The sequence below is a fragment of the Sminthopsis crassicaudata genome, chromosome 1 (assembly GCF_048593235.1).
Source record: "Sminthopsis crassicaudata isolate SCR6 chromosome 1, ASM4859323v1, whole genome shotgun sequence".
NCBI classification, from domain to species: Eukaryota; Metazoa; Chordata; class Mammalia; order Dasyuromorphia; family Dasyuridae; genus Sminthopsis; species Sminthopsis crassicaudata.
Genome location: NC_133617.1, coordinates 561,719,908 through 561,738,015, shown reverse-complemented (window position 1 = coordinate 561,738,015; position 18,108 = coordinate 561,719,908). Strand labels below are relative to the sequence as shown.

General features: G+C 31.4%; 1 protein-coding gene across 2 annotated transcripts in view; it reads left to right on the top strand.

Annotated features, from left to right (window-relative positions):
* Positions 1-18,108, top strand: part of ADGRV1 (adhesion G protein-coupled receptor V1) — a 710,827-nt gene that overhangs the window by 78,513 nt on the left and 614,206 nt on the right. Inside the window, exons 11-16 of one of the 2 annotated variants that reach the window (XM_074282109.1) lie at positions 9,059-9,235; positions 9,707-9,930; positions 12,994-13,026; positions 15,332-15,458; positions 15,565-15,750; positions 17,391-17,571. In XM_074282109.1, the coding sequence (XP_074138210.1) occupies positions 9,059-9,235; positions 9,707-9,930; positions 12,994-13,026; positions 15,332-15,458; positions 15,565-15,750; positions 17,391-17,571 (928 nt within the window). The remainder of the gene's footprint in view (positions 1-9,058; positions 9,236-9,706; positions 9,931-12,993; positions 13,027-15,331; positions 15,459-15,564; positions 15,751-17,390; positions 17,572-18,108) is intronic. The other variant, XM_074282108.1, reaches the window with a different exon arrangement.

Genomic DNA, 18,108 nt, shown 5'->3' with positions numbered 1-18,108 from the left:
ACTATTGCTGAAAGGGTTTTAAAATAAATATAGTTGTGTTTTAAAAATATATAGGGCACAGATCCTTTTTGGGAAAAATGAATTTAAATGTGTTTTATGAATTGTATCTGGATTAGTGGAATTTTTTTTTTTTTTTGCTTTTTTATTATTTTATGTTCTTTGCTCTTCTACGAAACTTTAAACTTTATCCAGTGGCCTCTCTTTTTCTCTTTTCATTTTGTTTTGCATAAGAAACAATGGTAAAAAAAAAAAAACAATTCCCATGTCCTAGGTTTGACTGAGTTATTAAATATATTAAGTCTTTTAAGTTTTGCTCTCTCTAGAACAACAAACCTATCTAGATTCCTCACAAATAAGGTCAAAATTTATGCTGATCAATATTAGCATTGAGTATATAAGTGGCTTCTATGCTTCTGGTCTTGGGGAATTAGAGAGAGAGCCAATCTCAAAACCAAACCAAACCAAACCAAAAAAAAAAAAAAAAACAAAAAAAACCTAACTCAGAGACAAGTAAAAAAGTCCAGACTCCAGGTTAAAAGCCCTAGTCCAGATATCCTTTCTGACATCTCAATAAGGTAATAAAAAATACTTCAGTAAGGTGTTTTTGCATGACTACAGCAAGCTACAACTGAATATTTTGTAATACCTTATGAATGTACATTATGAGATTACATTATGCTGTTATCATAGTTTCTGAGAATCAGATGTACATTCATCCTCCTCTTAATTGTCATAATAGTTTTCATTTGGACTTCATTAATGAAGACAGGTTCACGTGGAATATTAAATAACAAAATATTTGTTTCATGCTCTATTAAGGTACTTATGAATCCTTTACCATTTAGCAAGTCCTGAGAAAAAGCCTTCAGAAACAGCCAGTATTTCTTTTTACTTTGTATATAATACTAGGCTGGAATATATTGTTTTTTAAGCATTAGGAGTCTAGTCTAGTGGGTAGATTTGCACAGGTTTGCCCTAGTTTAATTGTGCTTTCATTTTTAATATTGCACTTCCCTGTCATCTAGAGTCATTGGTTAAGGTTTTCCAGTTGAAAGCTTGATTATTCTAAAGAGATTATGACTAAAGACTTATTGAATAAAGAGCTTCTCCCAGGGCCTAAGCTATTTTGTAATTTATAAAATAGATACTTTTTAGCAGTTGCATTAATTCAATAAGATCTCTTGGGTGAACTAATAAGAAATCCTACTTGCAGCATTTTTATCAAGTGGCCTATATAATGATTTTTTTTATAGTTGACTAATTAAAAGGATAAGAAAGTAGGAAAATTTTTCATACTAAAGGGCAAATTTTTACTGAATGACTTCTGATTATAAGCACTTGAGTAGGCAGAAAGGTAGATCCAAGGAAGCAGAAGGGCAACATGGCCCTTACCATCAGGGAACATGAGTTCTAGACAAGACTTTAAATTAAATAGCAGTAAAAATAATGGTACAAATATTGTTATAAGATCTTACATGACTCATCAAGTGCATTTTAGACACAATGAGTTTAGAGGAGGAGGAGAAGAGATAGACAGAGAGAGAAAGGGAGAAGTTTTTGAAGTTCAGAACAGCCTGAGAAGCAAGAAATGAAGGAGGAAGGAGGATGGTAGGTTTTCTTCTTGTGGAGGAAGAACTTTGATATGACATATATCTATTTGATATAAGGATTATTTTTTAAAATAAATGTTAATCTACCTTCTCACCTCTCAGAGAACATCCCATATAACAAGAAGTATTTTTTTTTTGAGAGAGGAAAAAAATGACTCAACTGATCAAAAAGTCTAAAAACATATACAATGTATTAGGACCTTTGGACTTCCCATTTCCACCAAGGGGTTAGATATGAGTTTCCTCTCCTGTATCTTCATTTGAATCCTACTTGATCTTTAAAATTTTGTTACACTTGCCTTTGCCTTTTTTTTTTTTTTTTTTGATATAAAGTTATATCCAGTTATATTATTGTAGTTACGGTGTATATTGTTTTCTTGCCTCTGCTTACTTCACTCTATCAGTTCTTGTAGATTTTTCTTTGCTTCTCTATATTTATCATATTAATCAGTATTTAAAAATGCCTACTATGTTCCATTTTGTTGGTTATGCAAAATGGGGTTTCCATTTCTATTATTGCTTCTTTTCTTTTGTTATATAGAAATTTTGGAGATTTTTGAGGATTTTTTTTTGTAGGCCATAATTTGGTTGAAGTTCTTGACTATACCTTTGCTGATTCTCTGGGGCTTTTCAAGTAAAACATTGTACAATTGATAGTTTTATCTCTTATTTATCTGTTTTTATGCCTTTAATTTCTTTCCCTTAATTTGTTGATTTTGCTAGCATTTCCAGAATTGTAAAAATAATGGGGAGAATGGGCCCCTTGTTTACCTCCTGTATTTATTGTAAAAAGTTTTAGTGTATCCACATTACACATAGTGCTTGTTTTTGGTGTCAGATAGATTCTTTTTATGATTTTATTAAAAGAGTCTCTTTATACCTACACATATTTATAGGGTTTTTAACATAGGAGAATAAATGTTAAAAACTCTTTACATGTAATTGAAAAAAATAAAATATGATTTACATCAAAACAAAACATATAGTTCCCAGCTAGGACCATGTGATGTATATATTATGTATGTAGATGGGTAAGTAGTTAGTTTGGACTGAGATTTTATCATAGAGATTTCCTAAACTACAGTAAATGAGCAAGTTTAAAAAAATCAATCAGGATGCAAGACAGTCACTGTGCTTATCCATGGTTATACATTTAAGTATGGATCAGAGTCCCCAAGGCTTCTTGACTCCAGAGCCAGTTCTCTGCTTAATAAGCTTCACTACCTTTTGGATTGTTGGAGATTATAAATAGATAGAGTGCACTAAATACCTGTAGTTCCCATAAGGCTAGTTTTTCTCAGACTTAACCATGAAGATTTTTTAAAGGTCCAAGAGACTGAAAATTTAAAAACTAGTATTGGTTTTTAGGTTCTTCCTAGGACTAATGGCATTGCCATCTTTTCCCTAGCTACTATCTATTACCTGGTTTTCCTTATGAGGCCCTTCACCATCAAGTTTCAAACTTAGATAGAAAAATCTGGTGAGAGTCTAACTATTTATGACAGAAAACAAAGGTATTGAATGTACTGATTTGATTTTTGCTCCTAAATAACATGGAGATCCTGTTTTGTTTTTGTTTTTGTTTTTTGTTTTTTCCCTCTTGTGTGTTTGTAATGTGGTTTTGGGAAATATTATTAGAAAAAAATATAGTTTTTAGCAGTGCAGAACATCTTCCTATTTCATATGATCACAAGAATTCAGACATAGAGAATATTAAATTCATATCTCTCACCTTGATAGATGAGAAAACCGGTCTAGGTAGTTTAAATGATTTGCCTCAAATCATACATATAATAAATGTCAGATTTGGGACCACAGATTCAGGACTTTATTATTTGCTGATCATACTGCCTTGTCAGTTATGACTTTTGGGGGTTTCTGCCTTGAACTAATATTATTTCAACTATAATACTATTTTTAAATTAGAAATTCCAAACAATGGGATATTTATTTTCATAAAGCCTCTCAAAACATTATGACTTTCCTACAACATAGTAAGTACTTTATAAAATAGAAACCAAGATGAACCTAGAGGCAGAGGATTTGGTCATATTGGTCAATGACAATATTTTTAAAGATACAGATGCCAACACTCTAGCTCTTTTTTGTTTTATCATCATAGATCTTAAAGATTTGCATATTCAGTTAAAAATAAAAAAGGTGTGAGGAGGGAGGCCTTAAATTATAGATAGTTAATTAAAGTACTCATTTGGAAAACAGTACTATTTGTTACTACACAATTCCTTGAAGTTCAAAATAGACTTTAAACACAAGGGACACGGTTAGAATTAGAACATTATATAGCTTGTACAGTACATAATGGATGAGCAACCTAAGAATAGGAGGAAGCAGATTCAGCATGGAAACTTGAATGAAACTAAAGAATGCAGAATCAGAGACATGAGCTACTCATTCTTCAGTAACCATCTGAGTTAAAGACAGTTTGAGATACGACTTTTGGCATACATGAGATTACTAATGTGCTATTCTAGTTGCAAATGATCTAATAGTAAGGAATAGTTTTTAATGAATGGATTAATATGATTTAGGGCTTGTAGACAAGAAAACCAGCCATGGGAAACTAGCCCTTTTCCTTTCTACCAGTGTGTTCTATATTCCCCTAATTTTTTTACCATATAGAATTCAAGAATAATTCTTAGTATTAATGATATTCTTAAAAGCCCAGGATTACTGTCCTTATCTAAAAGTAAAATAGAGTCTAGGTTTTCCTTTTTTTTTCTTGCCCTGGTTAAGGTTAAAAATTCTCAACCTTAAGTTTCATATTTCAAAAATCATAAACAAATTATCCATCACCTTCCCCCTCCTGCCATCATAATTTAAGTTTATGTGCTATTTAAATTTGGAGAATTGAATGATCATTACTTTTTATTCTAATATTCTGCCCTTATTTCTAATTCTAATATAATATAATATTTATCTCTCTCTACTAAGATAGAGAAAATAAAAAATGAAATTCTTATAATTTAATTTCCTTTCTCCAGCAGAAGGGACGAGTCTAACTTTTTAACTCTTTACCCCCTTTTTTAGGGGAGAGGCTGAGGTGGTATATTTGAATTATGTAGTCTAAGGTATCATGGAATGTTTGATTGTGCTTTGAATGGTCTTGAGTGTTAGGAAACACTATTTTCCCTTAATACTTTCCCATCTTTTACTTAAAGGGCTTATTTCCCAGACATATGTTTCTTTTTTTCTTTCTTTTTAAATATCTTACTCTTTAAATTTTGTTTGGAGTTTCTAAGATTTTCATTGCAAAATGTGAGAGTTAGAAAATCTTTAGTAATCATTAATTCTTAAATATATATATATATATATATATATATATATATATATATATATATATATATATATATATATATATATATATATATATATATATTTAGAAGTATGTTGTTGGATACAAAGGAATAAGGGGTAACAAGGGAAGGATGATGGACCATCTATCATTGTTATTAGGAAAACAACTCAAAGTGCAAACCACCCTACTAGTGACTAGCCAAGCCTATTGTGTTTTATACAAAGAATAGCACAGTGTTCTAAAAACTGGGATGTCTATGAAAGTCACTAGTGTTATAGTAGAAATGGCCATGACCATTAGATCAGAAGATCTGGGTTCTGGCTTTGCTTTTGCCACTGTGCTATGACTAATGGCTACATAGCATTATTTGAAAAATATCGACTCATCTCTCCAGCTTTTGCCTTATTTTTTTTCTTACTTTTAGAAAACCCTTGATGGCTTCATTGCTTACTATCCAATCACTCTTCAACTTTTTCAGCCATTACTTTACTAAAGTCATTCTTCTAGAGTTGCCACTGACTTCTTAATTGCCTAATTCTCTTATGAGTCCTCATCTTCTTTGACATTTCTGCAGCATTGAATATGTTGATACCTTTATCCTTCATACTTTCATCCTTTTTTTTTAATTTCATGACACTGGTTCCTTTTAGTTTTCCTCTGATAATTTCTTTTCTTTTGTTTATTTTTTCTTTTTAGATACCTAACTTTGAGAGTCTTCTTCTCTGATCTTAATGTTCCTTTCTTCTCCCACTATATTTATTCTCTTTGCAATATTATTTCTTTCCATGACTTCAAACATCTATTCCACATAGTTGACTTCTAAATCAGTATTTCCAAATTTTAGGGAGTTAGGGTCAGTGGTAAAAAGTTAAATTTGGTAAGGAGTTATTTGGCAAAACTTCAGAGTAATTGAGAAAAATTTGAAGAGCAATCTCTAGATTTATAGATTGATCTGAATTCTTCCATGTTGTAAGGGAAACTAGATTAAGGACAATTAAGATAGCTATAAAAGGATTAATGAGAAATAAGGAGAACTTAGAATGATTAGGAGGCAAACTTGAAGATAGACTCAAGAAAGTACAGTATGAAACAAAGTAAGAAAAGAAAAGTGGAAAAATTGGAGATTTAAACAAATTGTTAGGATGGATTAGTGGAGGCAAATAAGTGAAAAAGGAAATTGGTACAAGGCTGAGGGGAAGGCAGTAATGGCTGTAGCTGTGGATTTGTTGGAACAAAGGAAAGGAATTTAAGTGGAGTTATCACAAACAAACAAACAAACAAAAAAACCCATTTCAACCAGAAAAACTGAAACTACCTGCAAATGGTTTCAAGAAATGATACCAAAAATCTCAACCATTATGGAGAATAAGGAAAATTGTACAGTGACTTGCACTGAATATGAGATTTTTATCTTTCTACCACAGACTAATGACTAATGTGCTCCAAATGTAAAATGATTACCCTTCTTGAGGACAATGTGAAGGGACTCAAAAAATGCCTCTCTAAATTCCAGGTTGAGAGGAGAATGAGAAATTCCTAAATGAAATAGAGGAGAATCTTAAATATTAAAGAAGGAGGTTCTGAGTTGGAGGAGAGGAGGCCTGATTTTTGGACCATGGAAAAATGTCAGAGGAGAAAAAAGAAAAAAAGGAGGAAAAAATTGTCACAATTACTGCTTTAAAAAATTGGAAGCTGCTAAGGAGGAGAAAGTTAGATTTATTTGAGGAGGAAGAGGTTGCTTGTTCTCCCTACAATGAAAATAGAGTCATAGAAGATATCAGGTGATAAGTTCATCAAAAAAAGGGCAGAGAAAGGGCAAACGTATTAACAATCCTTGCTATGAGAGATATTGAGACAGCATTTGTCAACCCAATAATCACAGAGAGAATTGTTTTTCCTGTGGAATGTATTCTAGACATCAAGACTTATCAAAATAGATGACAAATATCCACTTATTTTAGGTGATTCACAAGAATCACTAAGATTGTAGGTGTGGGCACAAGAGACAGAGCCAGAAAAATATAAAACTTAATGATTTTAAAGTTTTGGGTAAAGAATTGAAAACTACTGGGGGAAAAGTTAAGTTTTTCTTACTGTTACACTTATAGCAAGGGATATAAGAGAGGAAAATTAATTTGGGAAGTAAATCGGTTACCAACAAAGTAGTATCAGAGAATGGGATTTGGATTTCTGTATCATTCATAGCTTACAAAAAACTGATAATTCAAAGTTAGAGTTGGAATATACTTAACAAAGATTAGTAAGAATGCATTTTCCAGTTCTTGCAAGCCAAGTCAAATAGATTTTAAACAAAAAAAGGGTGAATGAAGGAGAACATTATTGATGTCAACCCTCCAAGTTGGATATTGTAGAGAGTAGCTACAAAGAAGGAAGAATAACAAATAAGAAGTCCAAAAATCCATAGGAGATAAAAATATGAGGAAAAAAAGTCAGTGGTACTACCATTGTCATAAATGACTCTTTTAAAATCTCCAAAACTTAGGCAATAAATGAGAAGATGCCCTAAAACAAAATGACAGTTTGATGCCAAAGAGTTTATAAAACCCAGATGATAGTCTGACTAATAAGAAGTCTTGTCTGAAGTGAGGAAAATCTCTCCCATATCATATTGCCAAGGGAGTGCTACACGGGGATTTATGTTCCTCCACGAACTGTTTCTGACTCATCTTCTAGTCTTATTTCATAATAATTCCTTTTTTATACTCTTCACTTTAGTCATATAGGATTAGCCATAGTGTTTTGTTTGTCTTCTATGTATTTACTCATATTCTTGCTTTTTCTGTGGCTGTTCGCTTTGTGTTCAATCCTTTTAGTAAGATGTAAGTTCCTGGCAGGCAAAGACTCTGGCATTCTCAATTACCTAATTGTGCCTGGCATAGTCCTTGAACATTATACATGCTTAATAAGTATTTGTCAAATAAATTGAATTGAAAACAGAACTCAGAAACACTCAAACAACACACATTTATTGGTAACTTTTCTGTGTTCAGTGCTGTACTGTCAGTACAAGATGGGAACAGGGAGGAAAGGACATATAAAATGTTAAATTCATAATCCTTCTCAAAGAGGTTACAATCTATTTGGGAAGATGAGGCTTGAAGACATAAGACAAGACAAACTATTATGTAATTAATTATTAAACTACAGGAATTCACCTTAGGAGGAAGACCAGTGTAAACAGTTATTAGGAAATCTTCATGGAGCATTTGATATTTGAAATGAGCATTGAAGGATATTTAGGATTTGCAGAGAGAGAGAAAGAAGGGAGGATATTTTAGATGACAGCATTGCCATGAGATATGTAGTATGTACTAAAGACTTTGATTATGAATTTTAGGAATATTTATTACTGTCATTTTATAAAAGTTCCTGAACTGGCAGCATCTTTTATAGTTAAAATTTTGAGTGTCAGTTCAATAATTAAATACAGTCTAGTGAAAACTAGAGTAAACTAACTTGTCTTTTTGTTAGATCTCTACTGTGGGCAAGCTTTAGAATCCTAGACATCTAGATTGTAAATTTTTTTGAAGGCAGCAATTGTGTCCTATTTACATATTCTCAATTTAATTCATTATTAAGACTGGCCATTTTTCTCCACATATCAGAGGTGTCCTTTCTAATGTATCACATTACCTAGACTTTTACCAACATGAAGTGGAATTATTATAATAGTTTCTTCCTTTGTCTCCTTGATCCAGGATCTCTCTGGTACAATTCATCCTAATCTTCCTCAAATATCCCATGTCATAATATTATTCGTTTGCTTGGAAATCTTTAACAGTATCATTACTATTATCAATATTTTAAACAATGGGGTTGGCTCATTGGAGTGTAAAGTTAAAGTCTGAAGGAACCTTAGAAACCATTTAGTGCCATCTTTTTATTTTACAAAGGAGGCAACTGAGACCTAGAGGGGTAAGTAGATTTCCCCAAAGTCACGTAGGTGGAAGAACCAGGACTCAAATCCAGGTTCATTGATTCCAAATCCAATCTTCTTTCTTCAGTATTATGCATTTACTCTAACAACTGCTTGTTGTCTCATGTTACTTGTCTTGCTAGAGTACATGTTAGTTATAATTGCTTTTATTGCTATTTTCTTTATATATTATAGTTAGAAAGTGTGGAGCTAATGAATATAATTCCTCCAATCCCACCGCTAAGTCCTACATTTGGTGACATTCGAAACATTTCTCTAAGAGTAACTCCAGATATTGCAAATGGAGAAATTGGCTTCATCAGCAATCTTCCAATTATTCTTCATGAGCCAGAAGATTCCCCTGCTGAAGTGGTAAGTAGAGTATTTCTTACCAGTAATGATTTTTGTAGTTTGAGGCATTTTTCCAATTGTGGCTTTCAAAAGAGGGAATTCTAATTCTTCTAAGGTTGGTTTCCTGCATTTGTTAATTTTGTACTGTTAAGTTTTGCAATAAGATTAAGTTTTATGTTTAAGGACTTTGTATAGATTATAACCTTATTTTTTGGAGGCAACTTTCCTAGGTATAATTGTACATTTTCCCAATTAAGCTATACTATTTAGAAATATTAGCATGAAACTAAATAAAAAGCTTATAATTTCCAAGATTTGTCTTTATTTTTGGAAAAGGAAGATGCACAAATATTTGGTTGTACAAATGAGATTTTTTATGTTATTTAACACCACTTCATTGTGTTGTTATTTTTAAAAAAGTATTTAATGACATGTGCATGTACTAGGTAATGTCTGTATAATTACTCAGTCTATTGTTCTATTTTATGTCAGATTTCTATTCCCTTACATCGAGATGGAACTGAAGGTCAAGCCATTGTATTTTGGAGTTTGAAGCCCTCTGGGTTTAATTCAAAATCAGTGACACTAGATGATATAGGCCCTTTTAATGGTTCTGTTGTATTTTTATCTGGACAAAGTGATACAATGATTAATATTACTGTCAAAGCGGATGATATCCCAGAAATGAATGAAACAGTGACACTCTCTCTGGACAGGTAAAGATTCTTTATATCTTATGTAATACTGTTATGTAAAAAGTTGACTATTTCTACTTTTTATCCTTATTCTGTCTTTTGGATTGGACAGTAAGAAATTAATTCAGGTAATAATACAGTGTGAAAATGGAAACATGAATTTGCACATTGGATTTTGGTTTGAATACTAAAACACTCAAGGACTTGATCCTTTTTAATTTAACTGTGAAAGTAAAATCAGACATTGCAGAATCATTTAGCATAAGTTACAGACTGATGAGTGTCATTACTAAATCTTGGGAAAAGCTTTGCTTATTAGAATTTGAAGCATCAAATTCATCTTTGGAATAATAACATGTGTTACTATAACAACAAAATAACCAGGTGCAGATATAAAAATGTTTGATATTTACAGAGGAATATGAGGTTTAGCATAGAATTTCCCAGTCTATAACATATTAAAACAGTATTACAGGGGCAGCTAGGTGGTGCAGTGGATAGAGCACCACCTCTGAAATCAGGAGGACCTGAGTTCAAATTTGACTTCAGACACAATGCTTCTTAGTTAGCTGTGTGACCCCAGGCAAGTCATTTAACCCCAATTGCTTCAGCAAAAAACAAAAATAAAAAACAATATTATAACTCCCAAGAGAGAGGTACTTTACATTTATGGCTAAAATTGTGTCTATTTCTCTTAGAAATAAAAGAAAGGAAACATACTTCAAGCTTTTTAGTTTTTGATAATAGAATTGAGACTAATTGTATTTTTCTTTCTGTGTTGAGGACTTATTGCAGACCAGTTTACTTAAGGTTAGAGACATATAACTAGTGTAGACCAAGATGAATGTGATTCTTTAAAGTTTAATTGACTAAGGATGTTTTGATAAAAAAAAATAAAACAGAATTGATTTCAGGAGATGCTATGCTTTATTATGTAAGGAGGAAGTAGCAACAATTATCCTTAGTTTTATGTAACATGTCACAGCATTCATTTTTTATGGATGTATTAGTTTTAAAAATCTTTTAGGTTTTAGTTGCATTTCATATCCACTATTTGAATTGGAGAAAATGTACCTTTGGAAATTTGGTGAGAATTTCTTTATTAAGTGAAAGGGAAAAAAAAACAAAAACAAACTTTGGAGCCAATTCTGTTGGTTTATCTCCTTTCATATAGGGGAAGAAACCCAGTAAAAAGTAAAATGCTTTGTGGGATCAAATATATTTTGGATTAAACCCTAGGGAGAAATATTTCTTATGAAACTCTGAAATCTATCCTAGAAAATCCTGCTTCATTTGGTTCTTTTTCTCCCCCTTCAAATTAGTTCCTGGCACTAATTAAATCAGTGTATAATCCTGCAAAAATTAAAGAGAGATGAACAGTGAATACAAACCTTGGCAGTAAAGCAATCAGACTGTAAGTTTGAGCTCTAAGCTAAATGTTTAAAGAGGTGAGATTTTTATAACCAAAATGCAAATTTATCTTGATTGTTCTCTATTTTAGTGGATTTTCCAAAGCATTAAGTTTTGAACTTCAGCCATGTTAATTTTCTAATCTCATTATTAAAGAAAATTAAAAATACATTATACACAATAAGGTCTCAATACCAGGTTTGTTAAAGCTTTTTCATTTTTTTTAATTCTTTCCTTCTTTTAAGCACAAATGACACTCTAGAAAATTATGTACTATGGAAGTGAAAAAGTTAATTGGCTTCTTTTCCATTTTAAAGAAAATTAGTTCAGAGTTTCATACTTTCACCTTTTATTAGTATGCATCAGTTCATATCTCTGTGTTTGTGACCAAGAAGAAATGCTGTTTTTTAAAGTGGGTTTTACATTCTTTTGATAATCTTCTTCATTTATTTTGTTTGAATGTGTATTATTACTTCACATAAAAATTCATTCCAAGAAGACAGTGTGATTTAAAAGGATCAAATGCTCACTGTTACTTTTTTGTTCCTGAGGCCTGGGTAATGTAGAATAAAACTTCAAGCCATTAACTAATCAAAGCAGATCATAATTTCTTTTAGAAATATTCCTGAAAAAAAGAATTTAAGGGATCAATTTGTTGTGATCTATAGGGAAACCTTAGAAAAAGCGTGATTCAGGCTATTGGGAATTTCATATTCATATAGTTAAATTTTGCCTTAGTTGAGAACTTTTATTTTAAAATCTCTTACATTGACTTGCTAATTTAAAAAAGAATATATATGTGTATATATATATATATACATACACACATAGATACACATAAACACACACACACATATATATATAGTGCTTCTATTTATTTAATTTTTTCATTTTCTGAAAATCACATTCTCATCATGCCAATATGAAGGTAGAAATATTTTCATTTTTCAATGTTTAGAAATCTCAGATTTAGAAATCTAAATAACATGTAAGCATGTCTTAAGAAAACATAAAAGGTGAGGTTTCTTTAGTTCAATGGACTTCCTGAATATATTTCAATCAATTAATTGAGGATAAAAGACTGATGTTTATGATTTATTTTATCTACAAATTATTAAAACCTACAGTAATGACATTTTGTGGATTTTTAGATTTGTCCTTAAGCAAATGTTTAAAATAATTCTGTATTTCTCAGCTTACATGATTTTTATACTCCTTCTCCCTCCCAATCAAAGGACAATAGGCTTTCGATACTGAGAATTAGGTTTCTTTAAAAACCTAATTAAAGGCACCAAGTAATTATAAATGGCTTGAATAAAATTTGCTCAGCTGCTACAGCCTGTGAACATGTACAGTGCTTGGCAAGCATCTAGTTTCTTGGAGGAGCACTGTTGAGGAATGAATTGAATGGATCTTGACATACTGGTTGGTCATGGGGTCATCTCATATAAGTGGGAACTGCCAACCTCTTGCTAGCAATTGTCAATACTAAAAGCACCCAGTGAGCAGGGTCTCATAAAGTGAACATTATTAGCTATTGGAAAGAGAGGGGAAAAAAAAGACTCTCTTTATCTTTACCCTTGTATTCTAAGTTTGGTACAGTGTTCTTGAGATTCTGGCAAATGGCATTTTTTTTTTTATTGGCTTCCCTTCCCTACTTCTTTTTGTTGACAGGGTAGAAACTGAAAGGTTTGTCGTGTTTTTTTGGTAAGTGCACAAAATATGTCTTTGCTTTTGGTGAATCAACATTTTGTTTTGCAAGTAATTGTTTTGGAATAGACAGTCTTTTGCTATAATTAAAGGGTTTTTTCCCACTATTTTTGCCTTTCCCATCAGCCTGTGCATGCTTTGTGTGCAGTTTTAATTATGACTAACTTCGGGTGCTAACATTAGACAACTTTTTTTGTGTGTTAGGAAATCTGACTTGTATTATGTAATATTTGATGTTTGAGATATTGGTATTCCTGAATTTAATTTGTAATTTTGCACCATTGTTTACATATAAGAAACAAATTTGTACACCTACACACATACACACACACACACACACACACACACACACACACACACACACTGCTGATAAAGCTCATCAATGTACAATTTTTTTCAAGTTGGCAGAGAATTGGGAATTATTTCATATTCTTTTTTTCCTATTTTCTGTGTGACTTTGAGCAGATCTATTGTTATCAAAGGGACACTCCACTTTACCATCTTGCTTGTATTCTTTACAAAATAGAGAGGAAGTCTATGACTTCTCAGTTAGTGGGTGTACAAATAAACTGCAAGATTTGCAACTTGCAACTGTGCAAGATTTGATAGGTGTTAGTAAATGCAGTGCAAGCAAACTCTTGATAATAAGCATAAGAGCTCTCTAGACTTCTGATTTTTGTGATCTAGTATTTTCATTTTAATTCCTGACTCATATTTTCCTTCATCATTTCTACTTTATTTTTTCTGGGCAACATATGTTCAGTGAATTCAAACTAATTTTAATGCTCAAATGGAACATAATTAAGAAGATATTTGTTCCAAAATTTGACATGGATATATTAAACTTGTCAAATGACTTCGTATTTTCTTTTGCCTTGATTCTTTATAATATTATGGAAGATGGTTTGAATACTTTTAACATATGGACATGGCTAGTCCACCTGATGTTGAGATGTTCCTTCCTCTTCTATATCACCTTGAAATATGTTGAACTCTCATAATTGATATATTGTCGCATTTAAAATATGTGTTTATATACTTCCTATTATTTTCCAGAAAGTCTCATTTGGGCATGCTCAGGAACTGGGATCAGAGCCTGATCTCTCATATCCCATCTGTATTAAAGTTGTCTTATTCACCTTAGAGTCAGTAGGTCAATAAGCATTTATTAAGTGTCTACCATATATCAGGTATTGTGCAAAGCATTGTGGATAAGAAAAAAGAGGCAACCGATATTTCTTACCCTTGAGGAGTTCATAATCTAAGTCCTGGCCACCATTTTCCTAACATCATTGAGAAATTAAGAATAAAACAGTTCATATATTTAGAAAGAGTATGCTAGTTGTTTCTTTTTTTAATACTGAGAGTCATGTAGAAATAGGAGTTAAAATTAGGAATAAGAAATTTTATAGTAAAATGTTTGGAAGAGTCAGTTAGATGGTATGGTGGATAAAAGCCCTGGACTTGAAGTCAGGAAGAATTGAATTCAAATGGGGCCTTAGATATTCACTAGTTTTGTGATCTTGGACAAGTCATTTAAATGTCTCAGTTTCCTCATCTATAAATGGAGATAATAATAGTTGTTGTGAAGATCAAATGAGATTTCTAAAGTTCTTAGCACAGTGCCTGGCACATGGTAGGTGATTAAAAAGTGCTTTTTTTTTTTTCCACTATATATATATATATATATATATATATATATATATATATATATATATATATATATATATATATATACACATATTTAAATTAAAAGACATTTGTGTCTTTTGACCCATTTATTAGCTCACTTTGTCTTACATTTCTTTATTTCAATTTTTATTCATAATGTCCATGTCATATTAAAAATGCTTGAAAATTTTCTTTTAAAAGCACTTAAATTATAAAAAACTCAGCAAGTTATTATAATTTTGAAATCTCTCATATAACTAAACCTAGCTATTTGTAATTTTCTAAAATTGTAGAAATAGCTGATCATTGGAATATTTTTGTACTTGGACAAAACACAGTACCGCAATCAGAGAATCAACACTTATATGGCAGGATTATTGTGTGTTAGGTTTCCATTTGTATGTGTGTGAGCCATTGAAGCAAGTTGCAGTTATCATGTAACTGGTGCAAAAAAAATATTTCATTTTCGTTGTTTGTTATATTTAAATTCTATCTAAAACTACATTTTAGGTTCAGTTATAAAACAGTGCTCCATAGCTCTCATTTCTTATAAACATTAATACAGAATAATTTTACTTTCAGAAGTAGAACTTTTTGCAGCCTATACATTTTTCAATTCTGAATTTCCCAGGGTCAATGTGGAAAATCAGGTCCTAAAATCTGGGTATACTAGTCGTGATTTAATCATTTTGGAAAATGATGACCCTGGAGGAGTATTTGAGTTTTCTTCTGCTTCCAGAGGACCCCATATTATAAATGTGAGTAGAAGAGAAGTTTGTTTTACTCATTTGAGAACACAGCTTTAAAGGAATAATATCATATGGGATTCCTATATTAGGCTTATAGACTTCTTTTCTTTTTAAGGAAGGAGAATCTGTTGAACTCCACATTATCCGCTCTAGGGGAGCCCTTGTCAAGCAGTTTCTTCATTATAGAGTGGAACCAAGAGACAGCAATGAGTTCTATGGAAATACAGGAGTCTTAGAATTTAAGCCTGGTGAAAGGGAAATTGTAATTACTCTGCTGTCAAGATTAGATGGAATTCCAGAGGTATGGCATTTTATTATACTTAATTCCTCTCCTCAAGTTAGATAGCATAAGAAATTTTGTACATGGGAATGAAAAAGAATGAAAATGAGAAATGAATGAAAAAGAGAAAATAAAATTGCTAAGAGATTGTCAATAGGTACTTTTTCTTATCCATAGAATAAGACAGTTGAATATGTGTAATGTAAAGCTTCCTCTCAGCTCTAACAAATACACTATACCTTTTTTCCTCTTTCAGGTAAGCACACACATGCATATACACATTCGTGAATATACATATAAACACACATGCACACCCATAATACCATGTAAATAATATGATGTTTCTATGAATAGTGGTAGTCTATTTTATGTAAAGAGCTTAATAAATAGAAACTGACAGGAAATTTTCAATTTTAGATCCAATTAATTTTTTCATTTTCCTTCAATTTTGTTTGATTGTTAAGTAATCTTTAGTTACTAAAAATAGGTGATATATTTGTGATCTAATATTGAAAATATTGAGTATTTTTTATTAAAAGGAAATAGATTCAAGATGCCAAATTAGTGTCCATTCAATGCAACTATCTGGCCATAATACTTTACATTTATAGATTAGGTTATGGCTTTGAAGTATAGTTTCATAGTTAATCCTCACAATAATCTCAGGTGCTGTGCAGGGCAGATAATATTATTGCAATGCTATGGAAAAGGAGACAGAACATCAACTCTGACTTGCTAATAAAAGACAATGCCAGAGTAGGGATTTGAACCTGGGTACCTGACTCTTTTTTTCTTTTTTTTAAATTTATACTCTTTCCTTTCTACTTCACAGTATGTTTGCTCCCACACTATAAACCAGAATCCATGTGGTTTTAAGTTAATTTTATTTAGCTTTTTCTGGTATATGCAAATGATACAAGCTTCAAGAAAAAAGTTCTTTGGAATTTTAAAGTTTAAATAGAGACCTAACTTGTTGGATTAAGCAGTATTGATGGTTTTTTTTTTTTTTTGCTTGCTTCCTTCAAATCATGAAAAGTATTTTAAAAGGTTATTAGAATTTTTACTTGTCTCTTCTTCAATAATATATCAATTCATTTCTGGAAATATATTCATTGGTTTTGAGCAGGGATTTAAAACTTTGTGTGTGTTTATGAAACTATGTGTTTGACAATTTGGAGATATCTTTTGACTTCTCAGAATGATGGTGTTAAAATCATTTTATTTATGTATGTGTATATATACATATATATATGTGTGTGTGTGTGTGTGTGTGTGTGTGTGTGTGTGTATTTGTGTTTTTGTGTACATATACAGTGAATGTGAATGAATGATTATACAACTTCTTTGAATCTGGATCCTAGTTTAAAAAATTCTGACATAAAGAGGAAACTCCCATTAATATAACTTGATACTTGTTTTGTTTCCTATGGTCTCAGAGGGTTGTCTAGTGTTCAGTGTCTCAGATACAAAGTGTTAGAGTACAACTTTATTCTAAGTCTTTTTTTCCTAACCATAGTCAATTTACAATCCAATTTGCCACATTTGAAAAACATTGAAAACAAATTTGAAAAAATTTCTAAGTATTATTTAGTCTTTAGTGAATGCATGACCACTTGCAGTTTCAGACTTTGTAGTTTAATAATTTAACATCTTCATTTTAGTTGGATGAGCACTACTCTGTGATTCTCAGCAGCCATGGTGAACGGGAGAGTAAGCTGGGAATGGTCACAGTGGTCAACATCACTATTCTGAAAAATGATGATCCTCATGGGATTATAGAATTTGTTTCTGATGGACTAATTCTCACAATAAATGAAAGTAAAGGGGAAGATATATTTTGTGGTAATTATTTTTTATTGTATTTCAAGTTGTTAAAATGCTCTTAGCTGGGAATTTTTAAGGTTATATTTTCTTACTTTCAATGAATAAAAATACATTTTTCTCCTTCCCATCTGCACCTTTAGAAAACCACTCCAAAATTTTTGTAACAGTTATGAAGTTAAACAAAACAGATTTCCACATTGTAATTATCCAAAAATATGGCTCATTCTCCTTTATGAATCTGTCACTCTTTGCTTCAGTTAGAAACTTGTCTTTCAAATGTTTGTTTTTACAATGTTGTTGTTATTATACAAATTATACCATAATTCTGGTTCTGTTTACTTCATTCTATCAACTTACACAAGTCTTCCCAGGTTTTTTGAACTCATTTCTCTTCTGTTTTTGTTTTTGTTTTATGACACAATAGCTAAAAATTAAATTATGTTCCAGTTGTTTTCATTGTCAATTATACATCAAAATTCATCTTTCTGTATTATGGAAACAATCATAAAAGTAAAGTTGTATCATCTCACTTCATAACTATTGGTGTTCAGTTGA